Source organism: Myotis nattereri, assembly GCF_964212035.1.
Source record: "Myotis nattereri genome assembly, chromosome: 6".
NCBI lineage: Eukaryota > Metazoa > Chordata > Mammalia > Chiroptera > Vespertilionidae > Myotis > Myotis nattereri.
The window spans coordinates 63,405,566-63,428,807 of NC_138081.1; the positions used below are offsets into that span (position 1 = coordinate 63,405,566).

Genomic DNA, 23,242 nt, shown 5'->3' on the forward strand with positions numbered 1-23,242 from the left:
GAGCCACAAGGTGTCTACCACCAACCACTCCAGCAGGAGTGGATGCTTCTGGCCCTGCCTCTTTCCACACTTTACTCAGTTCCAAATCCAAGTTTCACGCAAACGCATCCGTCCAAAGGAGCCTAAGTCACATATGGAACGCTAGCTGTGAGAGGGTCGAAGAAATGTAGTTTTTCGTTTTCTACAGTGCAGAAAGCCACACTGTAAGGAGAAATAGCATTGAGCAATTCATAGAACCTACTACCTTGTATTCATAATGCGGGACATTCCAATAAAACTGAAGGCCACTCTTGAAGTATTAAAAACCTTTATTGTAACTATTCTGTGAAACATTTTTTCAAGTGTTTTCCACTTTTCCCAGCCTGTTAAAAAAAAAAAAAAAAAGAACTAAATGAAATTTATTTTTTCTCAATGACCTAAAATTATAATCATAACATTAATTACTGTGCTGCAAATAGTAGCATAAACACAGTATATGTGTATATACATATATGTGTATATACATTTACATACATAAAATATATTTATAACAAAGTAAGGAGGTATATAGTTCTTACTCTTTTCTATAACTGGTCACATACATGGTCAAAGCTGATATTAATAACTACCTTTTTCCACCACCTATTCTGTATTCCCTTTGCCTTCAGCAAGCATTTCAGCTGGTTCTGGTTCTTACCTGGTGGGATGACCCAAACCTCTATTTCTCAAGAGTGCTGTCTGGATTGTGTTGTTCTAGTTTCCCACTGGCCTTAATCACAGGACATGGTACTGCTAAGAGACACCCTAAGGCAGTGGTTCTCAACCTTCCCAATGCTGTGACCCTTTAATACAGTTCCTCATGTTGTGGTGACCCCCAATTTCATTGTTACAAATTGAACATAATTAAAACATAGTGATTAAAAAAAATAAATAAAATAAATAAATAAATAAATAAAACATAGTGATTAATCACAAAAACAATTTGTCATTATATACGTGTTTTCCGATGATCTTAGGCGACCCCTGTGAAAGGGTCATTCGACCCCCAAAGGGGTCGTGACCCACAAGTTGAGAACCGCTTCCCTAAGGGCTCAGACACACTCTTCCTTACTTCCATTTGGAGTAGTAGTCCATATCCCCTTGGTAGTCACGATCAATCACCCCAGCCAACCCCCTAGCACACTGCCTATTAATTCAGAGGCATGAGGAGCCCAAAGTGGCTGGTGATATCTTTACTTCCAGGTCAAAGGAATCGTTGTTGTGTCTCCTCATGTCTGCCTCTTTCTGGAATTGAGACCTCTAGGCCAGCAAAGCATAGGTTGTAGGAACAGGATGCAAAATTTTGCTAGTAGTTCACTAGGTGCAACAGTGAGTGGTGACACTCCCATTTTTACCCCGTGCTTCCTGGACCCCTGAATGCTGACTTTCAGAGAGACAGCACCATATATTGGAATCTGACTCAGAGCATAGACAAGACAGCCTTCTGGAGAACCTTGCCACAGCTCTGCCAAGTATTGCCACCTCGCTGGCACTGTAACTGAGTTTTCCAAAGGCTCTTCCTCAAACCAGCTGCTTCAGGGTGGTGGACAACATGGTAAAAACAGTGAGTTCCATGAGCATGGGCCCAATGGCATACTTTTATTGCTGTAAAGGGAGCTCCTTGATCAGCAGCAATGCTGTGTGGAATATTATAATGGTGGGTAAAGCATTCTGTAAGTCCACAGATGGTCGTTTTGGCAGAAGTATTGTGTGCAGGGCAGGCAAAGCCATACCCAGAATAAGCGTCTATTCCAACAAGAACAAAACATGCTCTTTTCATGATAAAAGTGATCCAATGTAATCAAGCTGCTCCCAGGGGGCTGGCTGATCTCCCCAGGCAGTGGTGCCATATCAGGGCTCAGTGTTGGTCTCTGCTGCTGGCAGATTGGTCTTTCAACAATGGCCATAGTCAGGTTGGCCTTGGAGTGGAAGTCCATGTTGCTGAGCCCCTGTGTAACCTCTATTCCTGCCACCAAAGCCACTTTGGGCGATGACAGGGGTGTCCGAGGAAAGGGGCTGATTGGTACCCACAGAATGAGTCATCCTATCAACTCAATTATTAAAATCCTCCTCTGCTGAGGTCATTCTTGGGTAAGCATTCCCATGGCACACAAATATCTTCACATTCTGTGACCATTTGAGATTTCTATCCACATACCTCTTCCCCAGATTTCCTTGTCACCAATTTCTAATCATGTTCTTTGCAAGTCCACTAGCCATCCAGCAAAACCATGAGCCATAGCCCATGAATCGGTATATAATCGAACATCTGGTCATTTCTCCTTCCAAACAAAGTGAACAACCAGGTGCATTGCTTGAAGTTCTTCCCACTGGAAGGATTCCCTCCACTATTTCTCTTCAGGGATGTCCCAGGAAGGGGCTATCGTGTGTACCTGTCCACTTTCAGCTGGTGCCTGTAAAGCAGGCCTTCTCTTCCACTAATCACAGGGAATGCCCCATGAGGCCATAGGTGCAGGCTGGGGCAAGAAGGCAGTGTAGCAGAAATGGAAATCACAGACATTTGGACTATTCTTCATGTAACTTACTTGTGCCTTCAGGACCTGCTTGGACCCACTCACTGATATTCCACTCCCATTTGATGATGGAATGCTGCTGTGCATGCTCATGATGGTTCAGTGGGTCAGATGACACCCAGTCTGTGCAGAGCATCTCAGATCACATGGTAACTTGGTGGCCCATGGTTAAGCCTTCAGTCTCTACTGTGTTCCCAGTAGCAGTCCAAGAGCTGTTTTTCAAAAGGAAAGTAGTTATCTGCAGATGACGGCAGGGCTTTGCTCCAAAATCCTTAGGGCCTGTACTGTGAGTTGCCAATAGGGGACTGCCAAAGGCTCCAAGCAGCATCCCTGTCTGCCACTGCCACGCCAAGCACCAGTGGATCAGCGGGATCACATGGCCCAAGCGGCAGAGCAGCTTGCACGGCAGCCTGGACCTGTTGCACAACCTTCTCTTGTTCTGGAACCCATTCAAAACTAGCAACTTTCAGGTCACTCAGTAAATGGGCCAGAGTAACACACTCAAATGAGGAAGACGTTGCTTCCCAAACCCAAAGAGGCCCACTAGACATTGTGAGGGGGTCAGAGGCATCACATCCTTCACCTAATAGGGGTATGTTGATATGCCCCCACACTACTGAGCCCCTAGAAACTCACTAAGATGGGAGTCTCCTGAATTCTTGTCAGATTTATCCCACTTTTGGATCTGCAAATGTCTTACCAATAAACCTAGAGTAGTGGTTACCTCTTGATCACCAGGTCCAGTCAGTATAGGTCAACAATGTAGTGGACCAGCGTGATACCTTGTGGAAAGGAAAGGTAGTCAAAACCACTGCAAACTAAATTATGACATAGGGCTGGAGAGCTGATATACCCCTGAGGTAGGACTGTGAAAATAAGGCCAGTGGTGCAGTGTAAAGGCCTGAGAGCCGATGGTGTGGATTCCAGTTCCACTTCTCATGAGGTGCCGGGGTTCTTGTCCCAGCATCAAGAAGGGTTCAGGAATCTGGAGAAGGCTGTGTGTAGATGTTAAATAGGAATCCAGAGACTAATAAAGAGTCTGGAGACGAGATATAATTTTGGAAGGCATTGGGGGTCAGAGGAGCTTAGCTAAAGGAGCTAAGATCCAAGATCTTAAGTCTAAGGCCTTAGGTTCTCTCTGTCCTCAGGACCCCATGCTTTTTATTAACACAGTTTGTCCTGAGACGAGGCAGAGATATATACACTTCAAAGGGTCAGGGTTTGGTACAGAGTCACTTGTCAGAATGGGGGAATTAGCTGTTCAGGTGTTTGGCCAGTAGGGGGCAATAACATGTAGACTAAGATGCCTATTAGCTGACTGGCAGCCACCATCTATTAATGTATCCTATTCAGGTTTGGGGAAATGCCTTTAGCCATTCCCAGATGCAAGTGACTACATGTGTGACTCAACCCTGTTGAGTCCCCAAGTCTCATCAACCTTTTGACATGCTGGAATTGGTCTCCAGCATGGGGTCTGACTAGACAGCCAATTCTTTATTCCTCAGAAATCTCACTTTTTAAAAAAGTTTTGGTAAGAACTAATTTAAATTTTTTAATAAAAATTATTATATTAAGGAAAGGCAATGGGAACTGGAAAGTTTCAGATCACACCCCCCCCCAAAAGGTTATTTTTTCTGTAGTAATTTTAATAATAAGGATACTTTTTAAAGCTATAAGAATAAAATCTAAATATCATGGAACAAATTCAGTATTTAGTGACTTCTAGCTTTCCCTTTAAATCTTGTCCTTCCTTTTTCTATCACCAACAGGGGACATTTTATATATCCTTATCTCCTTTACCATTATTATTTCCCATTGTTAGGATAAACAAAGTCAAAACTACCCAAGCAAAGCACTCGTGTTGCTCGGGCAACAGTTTTTTCTCATAGCAGAGCTAATTCCTGATTATATTATTAGTTTCTGGTCAAGATCTTGTTGTAACCAATGGCGTCCTTAGTAATGCAGATTATGTTCCTTAGTTAATAGAATTGAATTATGGCCAATTTACATGGCAAAGACTCATGCTGTAAGAGAAATGCCTGCATTAATTTCCTGTCCCTAGGTTCCACTGGGATATATTTTATCATAATTTTCCTTTCTCCTTGAGCACATTTATTTTTATTTTTTCAGGGGCGAGCACGAACACAGTCCCTCACATTTGTGGAAACCGCAGGGGTCAGCACATCCGGTCAGCAGTGGATAAGTGCAATGGGAAAACCACCTTCATGATCACGGTATCTCCCCTGCCAGGGAAGTATCTCCTTGAGCACATTTAAATAAATTCTCTCCTTTCCACCAAAAACCCTGGTCTAAGGCACCTTAAAAATAAGGGGATCCCTGTGATGGGAAAACATTTAAACTATTCACTGGGTCTGCAAACTGCTTCTGAAAGAACCTGAGAGTCAATATTTTAGGCCTTGTGGGCCACACTGTCTCTCAGCTCCTCAACTTTGCTGCTGTAGCCTGAAAGCATTGAGATAATATGTAGACAAATGGTCATGGCTGTGTTCCAATAAAACTTTATTCACAAAAACAGACAGAGGGCCAAATTTGGCCTGAGGGCTATGATTTGCTTTGCTCTAAATTATAAGTTCCATGTGGGCAAGGACCTGTCTGGTTTAACACTTCATACCTGAAGACGGGTACCCAAAACACCAAGCCTGGTACTCAAAACACTTTTTGTCGAATGACTGGGTGAGTAAATTATTAATGTGGCATCAATGAGCAGATTATCCCAGCTAAAATTTGAAAAAACTAGTAAGCCTCATTCAACAAGCTCTCTTTTTTGGCTTGCTGATCGATTTTCCTTAAAAACTACAAAAACCTATCTACATACTGCTAACATCTCAGTTTGCGTATACCACAGAGAATACATTCATGGCCTGCATTCTCAGGCAGTTGAGTTATCTTACCAGCAAGAAAGAATAAGCATGAAGAAAATTTTCTTAGGATCATAGCCGGTCTGTCCATTAACCCCCACCCCACCCCCCCATCCAGGTCTGCACATTCCACTGGCATTAGTCTACTGGGACCACGCAGGAGTGTAAGGCTGCTGTCTGGTAAGAGAGCAGCTACCATGTCTCTTCCCTGCCTTTAAGGTCTCTGCAGCTTCCAGGTATGTTGTGCCTGGGATCTGGCTCCTAGTAGGAGAGGAACAAGATAGAAGATAAGAACATCAGTCCTGTGTCTGGAAACTACATTGGCCAGAAGATCTTCTGGCGAGCTTGATGCCTTGTCTCAGCTCAGCCCTTTCCTCACTGATCCCTGCATCCTGCTGTTCACCTAGCCCACCCATAGCACTTTCTATATGTCTGGTCTCCCATGTTTTGCCTTACTTTTACACCCACTCAAATGTGGGTTACAGTAACTTCCTTAAACAAAAATCCCATTTGGCTATCTGGACCAGAGATCTTTAACCCTGACTGTGCATGGGAATCACCTGGAGAGCAAAACAAAACAAAAATCTGATACCTGGACCCATCCCGAGACCAACAGAATTAGCATCTCTTGAGCAGGGATAGCAGTAATATTTTTAAAAAGCTCCCCACTCCCTTACCGTGGTCATTTTAATGTGGATCCAGGATTGAGACACCCTGATTCTGATTTTTTTACATCAGAATCACCTGGGGAGCTTTTTTATCATATAGATTTCATGTATATGTATTATAGAATTGTATACCTGAAACCTACATAATTTATTAACCAATATCACCCCAATAAATTCCATAAAAATAAGTAAATAATATAGATTCCAGACCCAATAAATCAGAATCCCAGGGGATGGTGGGACCGGAGCTCTCTGCTTTTCTCTGCCTCTCTTTCTTACCTGACTTTCTCTGCGTAAACCTGAACAACTTGGACTGTCAGCTCAAGTTTCCAGGTCTCCAGAGCCTACCAGAACTAGGAAACACAATCCTTTAGTACAGATTCTTAAGGACCTGACTGACTCAACCCTATTTATAATTTGATACTTTCAGCAGAGTCTGCTCAAACCTTGGGCTTTCCATTGTCAAAAGCCAATGGACTACATTCCCAGCTTCCCTTGAACCTCAGTGTAGGCCTGAGGCTGAATCCCATGCAGTGACATATAAGCAAATGTGCTCCATGAGTCTTCTGGGAAGTTTCCTTGGGGGTGGATGTGGTGGTGTGCTGGCTGGAGCTCCCACCGCCATCCTGGAGCCATGAGCACAAGAGCCACACCCTGGAGACAGCTGAATGTGAACAGCCTGGGCCACTAATGAGGTCCTGACGACAGTCCTGGACTGCCTACGTCCAGAGAGAAACACATGCCAACTATATGGGCTTTGAAACCGATGGTTTCCTATGACCCAATAAGCTGTGACCAGAGAGGCAGGACACAAGAGATACCAGGTAGCGAATTTCCAGGTCTGAGCAGATTTAGGAAAAGGGCCCTGAACAGAGTAGGCAAACTGTATGGTATTTTGCCACAATCCCTGAGTCCCATTGCCAGACAGCTTGGGTCTGTATGGAAAAGAAATCCTAGAATGCATGAAAAGTTTTGGCGTGGGCTGATATCACAGAACATGCACCAGGGTAAAATGGCAATTCAAGAGAAACGGGCTCTGGGTGGTGGAATTGTGGGTAATGTGGCTGCAGGCCAGGTCGGCAGGTGCTCTGAGCAGATGGGAGTCAGTTGTTCGGCTAATAATTGAAGAAACACTGGTTACATATTTTCTGGGATCTGGTTAACTCATTTCCTTTCGCTGCTTAGGGCTATGATTTATAGGTGGCACAGCCACTTGGGATAATAAAGCCCCCAGGCCTCATGGCAAACTGCTGAGATTTTTCAAGAAGAAAGGGACCACTTGAACATTTCAATCGGCTTTTCCTAAGTGAATGACACCCAGAGGAAACAGGTTTCCTATGTGCCTCCATCATTCACAACCCCAATAAGAAAAATGAGAGGAATCAAGAAAAAAATTGCTCTGGGGAAAAGAAAAAAGGCGGGGTGGGAGTGGGTAACTTTACATTCATTTCAAATACCTGACATTCTTCAGAGTCCTGGACCAGGTTTCCCAGAACTGCAACTCCCAATGGACACAGGTCCCATCATCGTTTTTTTTCCTCCTTTTCTATAAAAGCTCTTAATGGGGTGAGAAAAAAATTGGTTTCAATAGCAACTGGTTTGAATGAATCTATTCAATAAAAGGAAGACTATAACATTTATAATTTTTAAAAATAGCCTTTCTTCTATCGTGTTCTACTGGGCTATGGCCTTTCTGTACAGCTTCTTTCCTTCCTAAGTGAATAAACCCTAAAAGTGTGTCCATAGCCTCTGCTAAAGAAGCTCCATGCCTGCAACATTGGTGCCCTCACAGCTGCCGTGTCGCTCTAGGTCACAGGAACAGCAGGTCTGAGCTCAGGCACAAATGCTACACACTGTGTCAAACACAGGGATTTAAGAAAGAAATCAGTTGTTCTCCATGTTCAGAAAAAAATAAGTTTTTAATGGTCTGTAATAGAAAACAGGGGAAAAACAAACTGCAAAGTAGTCCATTCTCAGGCCTTAGCACAGATCCCCAGAGACCTCAGGAAATCTTTGTGGAATAAAAAGAAAATAAACGAAGAGAAAAAGAAAGGAAAGGAAAAGAAAGGAAAGGAAAGGAAAGGAAAGGAAAGGAAAGGAAAGGAAAGGAAAGGAAAGGAAAGGAAAGGAAAGGAAAGGAAAGGCACATGAGAAAAGCAACGGCTATATTCAGGGCTTGGTTTAGCAAAGGAGTCAGCCACCATCACCTCAAGGCAGGCAGAGGAATTGGAAGCTTAATAGTGAAAAAAAAGGAACTGCAGGTGTGCCCTGAGTGGAGGCTGCCACTCTGGGAAGCTGTAGATGGCCAACAAGAAGCAAGGCATCCACTGTGATTGGTTAGGAGAGCATATTGAGCTTTCTCTGGTTGGTCCTACGTTAGAAATGGAACAAAAATTAGGGGACCTGTCAGTTATTCATCAAGTTCCTGGCCATTTGGGGCCAATTGTTTCAGAAATGATGGTGTAGCTTTCTGGATTATTACTAAAGATAGCAACCCGGCTTCCTGCAAATCTGGCCTATAGCAGGCTGGCTCCCGGGGCCGGCTATTATAAATAAGGTTTCCTGGACAGGCTGCTGCAAGCTGTGGGTCAGCTTCTATTTTTACAAACGGCCATTGCCCGTTTGAAAATTGTCTCTCATCTTTCAGACAAAGACAGATAGCTGTCTACAGGCAGCGAGGTGATTCCCGGCGTTTCTAGAGACCCACTTTGGGAGACAGCTTGGCCACCTTGCCCAGAAGTACCTATGACATCCCTGCTTATGTGAGCACGTCCCCAGGACGATGCCCTGAGAAGGCGAGAAAGGAAGGGAAGGCTAGTGGTATTGAGCAAATACCGATATTACAGCCCACCCCACCTCCAAAGATTCTAATTTAATAGAGTAGGGCTGGACATCAATATTTTTCCTAAACTTCCTAGAGGATTCTAATGTGCAGTCTGGTTGGCAGCTAGTGATGGAAACCTTTGAGCAATACTGGGAGCACATTCTTAGCCACTAGTGAAAATGAAGCAGGGCTGCAGCCATGACCACTTTCTCAGGAAGCCTCCAATCTTTCAGTCTTGTAATGTTGGGCATTAGAAATATAAAATACAGAGTGAAACTAAACTCTGAGAGTAGCAAGTAGACCGTGTCATAGAGTGTGAGCCTGCCTACACGACATGAAAATGCAGCATTATTGAAACTGGGCCATAAGCAACAAGTTCAAAACACTTCAAACCATCGTGAAAGTGACGGAAAGACTACCTGTTCTGAGCAGCATTCTTCATTTTTATTTCTAACCATTAAAAATGTATTCCCCCTTCTTTAAAATGCCATTTTATCATAACATTATTTCTCATAGGTTTCATGTAATGAGAGTGTGTGCTCATGTGTCTGTATGTATTTCATCTAAGTTTGTACATTTATCAAATACTTGACACAGAATTCAGAACAACAGGCATTTGGGGCATATATACTCAAAAGAATCACATATTCGCTCAAATCACCTGGTATCTATCCATTTTTTTATTTCCAGTCATTTCTAAATTTCAGATTTGCCAATTTATCTGAATTTAATGCAATACCACCCCCTGGTGGAAATCTATAGAAAAGAACCCACACTGGATTGCTTTCTCCACCACCCCAGCCCCTCCCTAACCCCTCTCCCATACATCTTCTTTCTCTCTCCCAGCAGTATTTTTTCTTCAAACAAAATCAGATGCAAAAGCTCAGTGAACGAAACAGCAAAAATAAAACTGTGCTAGAGGCTTTCTCTTCCCGCATTCTCATTGCCAACCCCACATCTCCCTCAGAGTATCCAAAACAGAATTCATCTCTAAACATACGCCACCTCCCCCCCAAAAAAATCACCCCTGTTTCTCCCAAGCTTCCTTATCTCAACGAAGAGCATCTCCTTTGCCATTCACTCAAACCAAACCCTCCTGAGAATTCATAATACACATGAACAGATGAAAGGCTCTGAGTAGGCCCGCGTCAAGAAACCAGTTAGATATCTTTAATTCCCAAACTCATTTTATCATGAGACACAACCCCTCCTCCCCAGAGCTTTTTTTTAAAACTTGCAAAAAAAAACTCTGGTTATATTTCATTCAGAAGGATTGTTCCATCTTAATTAGCAAATTAGCTCTTTGGCTGCACATTCTATTCAATCTTCAAAAATGCTTGGGCACAGTCCACCATACAACAAGCCAGCTCTCAATTGCCCATGGTAATGCAAAGTGCGGCCCTCAGGGAGTTGACCCCAGACAGCTATGGAGTTGATGCCACTGTGACTTCCACCAGGAATTCTTCTAGCAGGAGTCATGCTTTGTCTTTTATTAACTGTAATAAACTTGTATCACGTGATCCCCGTGTAATTTTATTTACGAGGACTTTAATCTCAACCAGGGAGCATCATGGGCAGCTCTGCAACTGGCAGTGAGCTCAGTGGCTCCCATGCCTTATCTCCTCCTGTGGATTTATGAGCCAAAGATGTCGAAATCCCTACAGCTTCCAGCATCCATGTAAATGAACATAGATTCTTGGACACCAGATCTAAAAGAAATCTTTTTTTATCAAAATCTTTATTTTTAATAGAAATAGAGCTTTATGTTCCAGGTGATTAGTAATAGATGTAAATCTAGTACCAGAATAGCACTAGATTAGATTAGTACTAGTTCCAAATCTACTCGTACACATTGTATCAGAAATTATGTTGGTCAGTAGTCTCCTGGGCCATTTGCTGTCATTTACATCTTTGTCACTTACATCTTTGACTTGGGAGCGGGGGCCCTGAGGGCTTGCACACACTCCTTTAGCAGCCTGGTGGCCTCCAGAGCCGTCCCCCAATGCATGGAGAAGCCCCCGCTCCCATGGCCATAGTGGTGGACCACAGGCAGCCTCCGGCCATCCCGGGCTAGGATCTCTTTCTGCAGCCGGACACCTGCTCTGTAGGGCCTCAAGCCCACCGTCTCCTTTATGTCCCAGGCTCCGTGGAGGGAGGGCTCCAGAGCACAGCATCGGGAAAGAATATCTCTGCTAATTTCTGCATCTGGAGACAGATTCCAGTCTCCCTTTTGCCTACTTCCACCCAGGGTTACGTTGGATGCACCGGGGTAAATATATGTCAGTCCACTCCCATCTCGGATAAAATGCTTCACCCAGGGAGCCTGAACTTTAAGTAGTTGGCCCCTCACGGGGAAGATCTCCAAGTCTCCAGCAAGCTGTCTGCTTCCAAGGCCCGAACAGTTGACCACGATGTCGAAGGACGGGTGAAGCTCCCACAGGTCTTCTATTCGCCGGGTGAGTATCATGCCCCCCCTTTCTTTGACCCTGGGGAGATGCAGAGACCAGGAGGTGAGCCTTAGCAACTTCCTGCTCAACCTGTACCGGCAGTGATGGGCAGGGACATGGAAACAAACACCTGAAGAACTTCCACGGCCCGAGCAGGCCGAATTCTAGCCACCGATTGCTTCATATTCTTGGAAACTGGGGATTCCAAAAGTGGAACCGAAATAAAAACCTATTTCAAAAATTCAAAGCCAAGTAAATAATATGCAGGGTGGGGCAAAAGTAGCTTTACAGTTGTTCATATGGAAAACAATACAATACTTAATAAATAATAATACAAAGATAAACTCTGTTTCAAGTACTCACAGCTACAAATCCTGTTCTTTGTCCTATGTGGGGGTTTTTTTAATATTTTTTTTTACTGATTTCGGAGAAGAAGGGAGAGGGAGAGAGAGATAGAAATGATGACAGAAAATCATTGATGGCTGCCTCCTGCACACCCCCTACTGGCAATCAAGCCCACAACCTGGGCATGTGCCCTGACCAGAATGGAACCATGACACTCAAACATTGAGTCACACTAGCCGAGCTGTCCTTTCTATGTGTAGTAGAGTTTCTATATCATTCTAGATGCCAAATAAGTACCAAATTAATCTGGGTATTTTAAATACCCAAGTATTTCTTTTTTATGTCATTTCTTAGCACCTAAATTAACTGCCTGGGACATTTTTGTCTTGCATGTTCCTTTGTATTAGTCTCCCTAACTAAATGGTTGGGACAGGGCTGACAAGCTCCCCTTATATCTACCACAGGGATGTTAGCAGGAGAGGGCTAATATTTAAACATTATGTTCTGTGTTCCAACCATCCCAATTAGAACTCAAAATTATTCTCCTAATTCAGAAAAATAAGAGGATTTACCAGCCTTGGAATTTGAGCAAATTAGTTAAACTCACTAAATTTGTTTTTTCAGCTATAACCTAGAGACAAGAGTGCTGAGCTCTCGTGGTTTTTTATGACAATTATATAGGAATTCAATAAATGTAAGTATCCTTCTTTTCCATTTCAAGGGTACCTTGCTGATTGAGCTACTGATGAAAGTTCATCCTCCACCTGGAAACTTCTTAAATTAGCATAGAGCACAGGGTGTTGGGAAGCCCTGTCAGGCTTGCTGTGCTGAGTTCCTCCCAGCCCTCATGCCTCACAAGAAAACTTACTGAATGTGCCCAGTCATCCTTGTGCAGTTGTGATGTGACCATGTGGTGATACTCAGTCGTTATCTTATAGCCATGGCCAATGCATTAAGATGGCACAAAAATGTAGGAGGAAACTGCACCTGGAAGCTAGAAGTTTTAGGTAATCAGGTACCTACATGGCAGCCTTTACCATCATATGAAGTAGTTATTCGGGAGGTTTTGAGTGACGTGGTTGGGGGTATAAGAAGCTTGGTGACTTTGCTCTTGGAGCTTCCTGCAACTGACCTCACCCTGGGCAGGGAGGATACCATTGCCCCAACCACCCAGGAGGAAATGGGGGTGGGGGGGGGGGTGTCAAGAAGCTGTGCTCATTACATAGCCTCAGCCCAAGTCCTCTGATCATCACCCTAAAATCCAAGTGTCCATTTTCATTAAGCCTAAAATCCAGGCTGTGGGAGAGAGGAATCCTAATGGAAATAAGAAGTCCTGAAAACCAAGCCAAAATGCAAGTTGAAGGTATTTGGGGCTAACCTTGGTGAGGAAGGGATTACATAATTTAGATAAACCCTCAGTTTTAGAGTTCTTGTTTATAACAAAAGAAAACAATGAAGCTAGTTTCTTTACCACCAGTGAGGAAAATATTCAAAAATAATTTATAATAAGCATAGGATTCTCTTATTCAAAGAACTAGAGTAAATCATCTACTAGTAATTTTATATAACTGGAAGCATATTTTCCAAACTCCATTGTACAGGCCAGGAGACTAAGATACTATTTCAATAAGTTGGTTTTATTGATGTGTCGTGGTGGTGGTGGTGAACCATATTGTGCATCAAGATGCACACTACAGCCGTGGCCGGTTTGGCTCAGTGAATAGAGCATTGGCCTGCGGACTGAAAGGTCCCAGGTTCAATTCCGGTCAAGGGCATGTACCTGGGTTGCAGGCACATCCCCAGTGGGAGGTGTGCAGGAGGCGGCTGATCAATGTTTCTCTCTCATCGATGTTTCTAACTCTCTATCTCTCTCCCTTCCTCTCTGTAAAAAAACAATAAGATATATTTAATAAAAAAAAAAAAAAGATGCACACTACAAGTAGGAGATGGGCATGTCACTCATCAAAAAGAATGGTGTGACTCACTCCTGTGACTCAAGCACTGTCTTCAAATTGTTTTCAAAGCCCTAGCCATCTGTGACCAACGAGACACAGTGCAAGAGCTCTGAGGGACCACAGAGAATTTTCAGTATATATTTTGTGAATAGCTAAGAAGTTAATTATGGCTATGACCGATGAAGGAAGCAGCAAAGAGCCATGTAAACTGACCTTTTCTCCAACCATGGGAGGTAGGCAGAACCTTCGCATTTTAGCGTTGTAAAAGCCTGACCAAACACATGTTGGGGAAATTTCTTCAGCTCAGCCTCGGTCATCTTTCGAAACCCCAGAACCACGTCAGCCCAGAATGGCACTTCTTCAGTAGGAATGCTCTGAAATACCTGCCAACTGAAGCATATTAGGAGAATAAATTTCCTGAAATTTTGTGAAATAACACATCTCTTATGAACCCCATGTGACATTCTCTAAAGCAATGAAAAATCACACTTCCTGTACATGAGCAAAAGACCTATTCTTCCATTCTCTTGGGTTCAGATACCTTAGCAGCTAAATTTAAAATGTTCATGAGTGAGGGGAATAAGACATTTAACAGGTAGTGTATCTTTTAAAGATTGGATTTAATTCTCTTTTTTCCAAAAAGCTCTTGCCTAGATTTTCTTATTTACTTATGACTATGCACATTAGAGGAAAGCTTTTCCTGTTTTGCATAATGCTTGACATAAATTATAAGCAAACTATCAAAAGTTTAAAGGTTGGCCTCATTCCTGAACAAAATATCTAAATTGGAATGAGCAATGGTGAGAGTCCAGGAGGCTGGGGTGCAAATTATGACTTAAGTTGTAGGTCATTCGTTTAGCTCTTGATAAAAGAAGTTGTCTGGAGAAGTCCTGTTCCTGCAAAGTCATGGTTGGGGTGGATGAGGCTGGAATGATATTGATTGACAACAAGAAGCCTGTAATAATTCTACCAATAGCTGTGAGGCATATGTTGAAGTTACAAGTGTTTTTCATCAATAGGAATAAATTTTGTAAATCATGGCTGCTCTGAAATAGTCAGGAAAATCATTTGAGTGCTGTACATGGTTACTAATGATGTGAGTAATTCATAACTAAGTAGTTTGCCTCAGGGCTCTGTAATGTGTGCTCATGCTTCAAGCTCTCTCTGGGCTAGATTGCCCTCTTCCATATCTTCACCATCAGCTGTAGGCCAAACACTCAGCAGGCTACATCTCCAGCCCACTTCTCTCTCATGAGTTCCAAAATCAGATCCACACCCATCATGTTTCCTACTCCCCACTGAATGTCGACCTCATATCTCATACAATAAACACACACACACTTCCCCTACTCCTTTCCCCATCTTATCCAACTCAGAAAATGGGATCCCATCCACACAGGTGCTAATGCCAGGAACCCCAAAATCACCCTTTACTCTCTCAACCCCTGCATGCCATCAACTATCAGGTCCCATCAAATCTCCTCATAAGCCCTGGCCTGGTAACTCAGTTGGTTGGAATGTCATCCCATACACCAAAGACTGGGTTCAATTCCCAGTCAGGGCACATACCCAAGTTGGGGGTTAGATCCTTGGTCAGGGTGCCTCCAGGTGGCAACCAATGGATGTTTCTCTCTCACATCCGTGTTTCTTTTTCTTTCTCTCTGTCTCTCTCTGTCTCTCTGTCTCTCTGTCTCTCTCTCTCTCTCTCTCTCTCTCTCTCTCTCTCTCTCTCTCTCTCCTTCCCTCTCTCAGGTGAGAATTAAAATAATAATAATAGCCCTAGCCATTTTGGATCAGTGGATAGAGCATTGGCCTGCGAACTGAAAGGTCCCAGGTTGGATTCCAGTCACGGGCACATGCCCGGGTTGTGGGCTCGATCCCCAGAGGGGTCTTGCAGGAGGCAGCCAATCCATGATTCTCTTTCATCATGGATGTTTCTATCTCTCTCTCCCTCTTCCTTCCTCTCTGAAATCAATAAAAATATTTAAATAATAATAATAAATCTCCTCTTAAGCATTTCTTAATTCATCTACTCTCTATCCCCACTATCAACAGCTAATCTATCCCATCATCATCTCATGTTCCACAAATCTGTCTTCCACACTACAGACAGAATATTTTTGAAATGTAACTATGATCAGTTACTTCACTGTGTAAAATCCTTCCCATTACATTGGAATTTTTCAATCCCTCCAACACACCACAATCACCCCAGACTCAGGTCTATGCATGTGCCCTTGCCTCTACCCAGAATGCTGCCTCCTCTGTCCTCGACCGTGTCTGTGCCCCTTTCACCTCTACACATCACCGAACTAACCTACCCTCATCTGGATGGTCTGCACTGAAACATCACTTTCTTCCTGGTGGCTTCTCATAAAATCCCAGAGCAAGTTTATTCTCCAGATAACTGCTTTCGTAATTTGTGTCTCATTAGACTTAGGGCATTATCCACATACCATAGGCTACATGAGGGCAGGACCATGTCTGTCCTTCTTTAAAAAATCACTTCATATATATTTATTGAGCATCTACTATATGCCAAGCAGTATGTATTAAATTGCTCATTTATATATCCCTAATACCTAGGATAGTACCTGACACTGATGAATGCTGAAAACTTGTTTTGAAGGAATAAACAGATTAATAAAGTGATATACTTAAGCCAAAGATGCACAGAGCATTGTGCCCTTGTCTTGGCTTGACTCATCCAAATCCTTTTTGGAAGCAAGTGGGATAAAAATCATTCATGTGAGGGGAAATGAAGAGCTCTCTTCTGGAATAGCTTAACGTGCCTTCTTTATAATAACCTCAATGGTGGCAGTCTTACTCTTGAAAGGTCATTTAAATTGTGGACACAGCTGTTTTTAAAAATTATGTAGAGCCAAAGTTTGTGAATTAGACGGGACCACATTGGTTTTGACAAAAATGAAGGGTGGCCATCTCTTAATGAGAACCATTTGCCTACATGGCTCATCACCTGGTTTTGGAGACAGTTATAGAACCATCTATCTTCAGAAGGTAGAGAAGTGAAAGTTGCTACTTTGGACAAAGACTTTGAGGAATTAGTGATGTCGACATATTTTGGTATTTGTGATGGTGAGGGAGGGCAAGAAAAGGAAAAGGGTAGAAATCTGCCTGATGCAGGTGTGTTCACCAGCAAAAAAATGTCAGCAGACATTGTCAAAAGAGGAGGGAGGACAGGGTTTTTTGGTGTGTTTTTTTTTGGGGGGGGGGGGAGGTTGTTTGTTTGTTTGTTTTGCTTTAGAAATAGCACAAAGGGTGCAGTGGATTTAAGAATTTAGCAAAAGGCAAACATGCCTCTGCTCTTTCAAAGGCTGTCGGGCATGACTGTGTTATATAACACAGGATAACACAGATGCATATAGGTTATGTCACTAAGTTAAAAGTGATAGAATGGTTACTGATCTCTACTTAAGACCATATAGGAAGATATTGCAATGTTTTAAGTGCTGGTTTGTGTTAGAAATGTTACATAGGATTTATTTTTAAACTCTTTTGTTTAATTGTGCATCTCCTGAAATCAGATACGAAGAATCAATAGGAGTGGGCTAACCATTTCAGAAATATTTTTTTCCTAAGTGGCACTTCACAAGGTAACTTTGGTGACCACAAAATTTACATTTTTGGAACGTAGCATTCTCCAGGGACACTAAGTATATAAGATGTCCCTATATTTTGGGTCTCTGCACCTACTCGAGTGTCATACCTGTTTGCTTTCCATCAGCCCCATTATCCTCACATAACCCACCTCACTGCTTACCTGACATATTTTTACGGCCATATTTGCAAATCACTGCATAACCCCCAAGGAAACTCAAAGCAGTATTTGTTGAGAAACTGTAATGGATGTTCATTATTAAAAAGTCTAACACCGTAACTTGCCTTTCTCGAGTTCTTTGGAGTAAAGCCTAAACTGTTCTTCTAAATCCTCCCACATCCAGGTCAGCATTCTGCACACAGCAGACACCCGACAATAATATATGTTGAACTCTGAAGTCTGTTTAGATCATTCTAAATTCTAAATAACCTCAACTCTCCTCTCTTACCCAGACACCAGGTGAACGGCAGCCTCCCCGGCTTCTGCAGAATTGGCGATTGCTGATAGGTGGTCAAAGGTCTCTCTGAACCACTGCTTTTGCTTGTGGATGGGTGTGTCTATAATCAGGGAGAAAAGCAAGTGGAACAGAAAGGGAAATTATAATGACTATGCTTCAGATGAGCTCCTTCTAGATGCCAGGGAAAAGAATAAAGAGGTGAAGAGGAACATTTAGATCAAGTACCACCATGTGGAGGATTTATCAGTGACCAGAGTTCTGCTGTCAGCATCTGTTTGTATAATGACAATCAACAAAGGGGGAACCAACCAATGAGGGGGGATCTATCTGATTGGTGAGCCAGCTGGCAGGTGGTCTTGGGCAGAGGTCCTTGAAGGGTTTATAACCAACCTGAGCGGAAGTCAGTTCATGGTGAGGCATCCAGCTGGCCATACAGTTAAAACAAGAGGAGAAAGAATCAGGGCTACTTTCCTGGGGACTGAAAACATGGTGGGTGACAAAGGGAGACCTGTGAGGCCCAGGTGAGCCAGGACAGAAAAGGGAATGCACATCAATGGGAAGCTGGAGAGCTCACCCGCTGCCACAAGGAAACAAGCCCTGAATTATGAAGGTGAGCTCCTCAGGAAGGGCTCCCTGCAGCCCCAGCCAGGCTGCCATGCCCTCCATCCGTTCCACTCCATGAATCACGGGCCGCTTAGAGCAGCATGCCACGGGCAGCAGGGGCGTGCAGGACCGCACCAGCACCACCTCTGTCAGAGTCCTGCGGACCAGTGCTCCCTATTCCCCAGGCATCCCTGCCAGAGCCCAGGAGATGGGGCCTGGACACAGCTTCTAGAAGGGTGGCAGGCCTGTCAGGGAGGAAATAAGGGTCAGGGTGCAGCCCCCAAATAAGAGTGTCCAACGCAGGCACAGATAAATCTAACTGTGGGTAAAGTATTTGGCCCTCTGGTTCCTGTGGAAGGTTCGTAAGGGAGAGACCAGGGCCAGGCCAGGGAACAGTCATTCTGAGGGGCTGCAGTGGGGGCAGCACAGAGGAGAGGAGGGAACTGAGGCACAAAGGATGCTGGTCAGCTGTTTGGAGAGATGTCCCTCTGGTTCACAGTAGAGTGAACATGCCCCTGGAGTCACCCTGCTCCCCAGACAAACCCCAGGTCAATGAGAGCGTTTCAGTAGCAGGGTTTCAAAACTTGTTAGGAGAGACAATGTGCTGTCTTTAAGCATGTGCCCATTGTGTACTCGACACTGTATTCCAAGACTGTGGACTGTGCCACCATGGTAGAGATCAGGAAGAAATAAATAATAAACTCCAAAGAAAACTAAATTAGACCCCTAAGGATTATACCCCAACAATCTAGGCCAGTGTATGGGGCTGTATTAAAATGCATTCCCTGTTCCCACCCAAAACCTGAAAAACAAAATAGTGGCTGAGATCCACATGAAATCATCCCAAAAGAACTGCTCTACTCAGTTCAACAGTGAGTAAAGCAAGCCTGGTGACCTAATTCATGTTCTCATGCTGGTAAAAAGAAAGGTAGCCCGAGTGGCAGTAATAACAATAGCAACTAAGTATATAGCACTTGCTGTGTCCCAGGCACTGTTCTAAGTGCTTTACATATATTAATCCATTGAATTTTCACACGACCCTACAAAACCAGTATGGTCCTCATATGGTGTTGATACTCATGAGCACAGAAGATATTTACCACTGGGCCTGGTCGGAGCACATGTGGGAGGCAACCAATCGATGAGTCACTCTCATGTCAATGTTTCTCTCTATGTGTCTCTCTCACATTGATGTTTCTCTCTGTGTGTCTCTCCCCGTCCCTTCCACTCTCTCTCTAAAAAATAAAAAATAAAAAATAAAAAATCCCCTGGTGAGGATTAACAAGCAAAAACAAACTCAAACCCAATGCATCTTTCAGCCTGAACACATACTGACTGGTTGTTCTATTCTGGCTTAGAGATAAGGATATTGGTCCCTTTACACACAGGTAGCTTCTGACTTGATGGTCATTACTGGAATCCATGGAAAGACAGAGTGGCCAATTGTGGCAGTTATTAGTGCTGCTCACCAAATACTTCTGCCTGTCCATCTGCGGGGAGCCTTACAGAACTGCACTTCCTGGCCTCCTCTGAGGGGTGAGAGCATGTGAGTGGTGCTGGCCAATGAGCTGTCATCACAAGTGATAAAAGTCACTTAGCCAGAGCCTTTAATTGCAGAGGTGAGACCCCTCCCCACCAGAGCTCTCTGCCCCCCACACACAGATACTGATGACATTCAAGCAGCAGCTGCTCCATCAGCTTAGGTCCCTGCTGATCCCTTGCTGATGCTCAACAAACATATACCGTGAGCAAGAAGTAAACCCTTGCTTCTTAAACTGCTAAAGTTTGGAGGCTGTTCCTATCTTACAGCATAACTGAGCTCTTGCTAACAGATGAACCAATAAGATGCTATAAGCTCACATGACACTCCATGCATCCTCATTCTACCTGACATCCACCATGTTGGACAGAGGAAGGAAGATTCCTCTCACCTGGGTAAACGTGGGGAATAAGGATTCCAGCCGCCACATCACTCGTTGTCTCAGGGGTGAACTTGTCTGAAATGACTGTGACGGAGCATCCTGGGACCAATTTGGAAATGCACAGAGCAGTGGAGAGCCCCATCACACCTGCCCCCACCACGGCAACCCGGACTGGATCCATGGGCCTGCGGGGAAAGAAGGTGTGTGAGCTCTAAATCTCATTTGAGCGGTTATTCCATCCAGTACAAAGTTTGGCCCGAGGTCCAAAGCCTCTCACAATAAGACCTTTCCTGTTGGCATTTCTCGTGGGATAAGGAGAGCTCCCTGTAAGTTCTCTTCCCATTAAGTATCGGGGTGTGGGCAGCAAGGTCTGGATGGAGTTTTAGACATGAGCGCAAAACCAGCCTGGAGTTGCCCTTGGAACATACGACAGTTTTGTGGGTTTGCCTTTGAGGGGATATTTCTGCTCATTCGGCCCCCTTTCCTAAACTACTTTCCCTCTGGGTAAAACCTAGGAAAGGTGAGTGGAGTAAGCAAGGTAGACACAGCAGCAAATATAACAACATTTGACAGAAAGTCTGAACGACTGAACTCAACATCTCCTCTCTCCTCGCCTCCTTCCCTACCTCTGTCACTGCTTTCCCGAGCTCCGCACTCCCACACTCACCCTCACCCTATGCCTGAAACCCCGCCCTCTGAAAGCAGGCTTTTCTGTAAGCTGGGGAGCAACCCATGGCCTCCTAGCCTGGATGCCCTCATCTATAAACCAAGTCATAAGAATTCCTTATTAACTCCTCTGGATGGTAAATGAGAGAGACCCACAGAGTATGTCTCATAAAGAGGGCTCTTTCTGAGAGTCCGTATGGAAATGCAGAAGCCTGGGCTGGGCAGGCGCCTGAGACCAGCACCCAGTGTAAGAACCAGAGGGTTAATGAGGGGTCAACACACTCCCACCCCCTCGCCACTGAGCCCTGCTCCACTGTCAGCTTACCTGTCTGTCATGCCTTCCCTGCTTGTCTGTCCAGCTCTGGTTTTGCTCTCTGTCTCTATAGGTCTCAGGCTCAAACTCCAGAGAGAGAAAATACAATTTGTCTAGTTGATCATTGCCATCCCTATCAATGTTTACCAGCAGGCCAGCTCATTGGGCTAAACCAATCTGTACCTCTGCCCTTGGCACAGTGGCCCTTCTCTGTCTAATCAGCAGTAGCCAGGGCATCGGGTAGTGTGAGTCACCTTCCTCAGGAGGAGGCAGGGCAGTTCCCTCTGCTGTGAGCAGGACAAACTGGGTGGGGCTCAGCTGTCAGTGGTCTGTTCTGCCTCGGACACTGGCTGATACTGTCAAGTCCTCCAGTGAAGTTCTCTGTGTTTTATTTCTATTTCTCAAGCTACATATGCATTTCTTCGGCCATTAGTTCATCTGTTGCTCCACAACGGGCTGGCTAACTAAGAAAAAGCAGGATTGCCAGGGCAGAGGGCGGAGCAGGGGAGGGTCCGGGCAAGGGGCAGCGAAGCAGAGGGGGCAAGCTTGAGGAGTGTGGCCCTGCACGCGTGCCCCAGAGGTAGAAGGCAGCCACCTATTCCCTTACTGCCTTTCCTGCTTCACTACGTCCTCCCTGCCCAGCAACTTTCCCAAAGCAGCTCTAATCAATTGAGAAGGAAAGTAATCCATGGCTAAGAATAACCAGCTGCCAGGGAGCAGAAATGTGAGCCAGCAAGGTACAGCCTGGCCCCGTGACCTGTGAGTCAGGTCACCTGATCCCTTTAAGACACACACCCACGCTCCCTGAGTGTGTACAGCGTGAGCCCGGAGCCGTGAGCAGGAGGATCCCAGTACCTGTCTCTGCAAAGGCGGCCTGGAATCCACAGGAGGCTCTGGCACCAGCACTTGTTTTCCCAGTGAGTGGTTGGTCCAGTGCCTGAGAGACGAAGGGAAAGCAAAACTGCTTCCCATTGGGGACATGCCTGAGGACGCTGCCTCTAACCCGACTCTCCATTGGCCCACACGCCTGTGTCTCTGTCACTTGCTTCCCTGGAGAAAGGAGCCATGGACCTCCTCTTGTAAACTGTGAAGCTGGGGCTCCGCCAGCCCTGGAAGTGGGCCTACTCAGCAGCTCTTCTTTTTCTCGTTTACAAACCACCTCACCACCAGCCTGGGGTTTTGGCAGCTGATTTGTGGGCGTGGTAAGTAACGGCCAAAGCTGTCCAGCTCCCAGCCAGTTCCGACCAGAAGAAAACCCCGGCTTCCTCATGTGGCTGCCATCTCCCCGGGGTTCCTGGCTCTGCTGCGTCCGCTGGGTCTGAGGGGGAGGGCGGGGAGGGCAGTGTGGAATGGGAGGGATGGGCTATAAGGACAGAATAATGTTGTTGATCCCTGAGATGATGCCCTGATTGCAGTTGGAAAAATTATTTAGGAAAAAAATCTAGGTTAAAAACTAAATGATCCTTTAGTCCACATATTCAAATATTTGCTGAGTGTCCACTGTGTGGCAGACTATAAAATTATAGTCAACAAGTCTGTTTACAGGAAAGCAGTTTGATGTATCAAAGTAATGATAATAATGTTGTAACTAATGCATATTTAGCTTTAACCATCTGCTAGAGTCTGACACCATTAACACAAACACCCTATGAGATAGGTACTGTTATTATCCCCAATCCACAGATGAGCAAATCGAGGCTCCAAGAGAATAAGGAAGGGCCCAAGGTCTCTTAAATGGGAAAGCCAGTCTGAATGTCAGATTCCCAGGCTCAAGGTCTTCACCAAAGCACATACGGAGGGGCCACAGAAGATCCGTTTTACCCTGAGCGAGTCATCTCACTTATGAGATGAACTAAGAAAACTGGAAATGAACTAAGATTTCTCTTGCAAGTTGTTGTGAGCACCTGCTGAGTTGAGGTATGTAAAATTCTTTGTAAGGTGGTATATATATTTCATTGAGCACCTACTATAAAACCAACCAACGAACATTTA

At 44.5% G+C, this 23,242-nt stretch overlaps 1 protein-coding gene across 4 annotated transcripts; it reads right to left on the minus strand.

The window, feature by feature from the left end:
• Positions 1-292: 292 nt before the first annotated feature.
• DDO (D-aspartate oxidase) lies at positions 293-22,542 on the minus strand. Of its 4 annotated transcripts, none has more exons than XM_081094918.1 (5): positions 21,263-21,322; positions 20,281-20,456; positions 17,738-17,846; positions 13,884-14,060; positions 293-362 (listed from the first exon to the last, which is right to left on the minus strand). In XM_081094918.1, exons 1-5 carry the CDS (start codon positions 21,271-21,273, stop codon positions 338-340), a joined length of 498 nt encoding a protein of 165 aa, XP_080951044.1. In that variant the 5' UTR covers positions 21,274-21,322; the 3' UTR covers positions 293-337. The 4 variants fall into 4 exon arrangements, with proteins under 4 accessions (XP_080951044.1, XP_080951041.1, XP_080951042.1 ...); XM_081094915.1 differs by lacking the exon at positions 293-362 and adding an exon at positions 9,584-11,409; XM_081094916.1 differs by lacking the exons at positions 293-362; positions 21,263-21,322 and adding exons at positions 10,079-11,409; positions 22,106-22,542.
• Between the last annotated feature and the right edge of the window lie 700 nt (positions 22,543-23,242).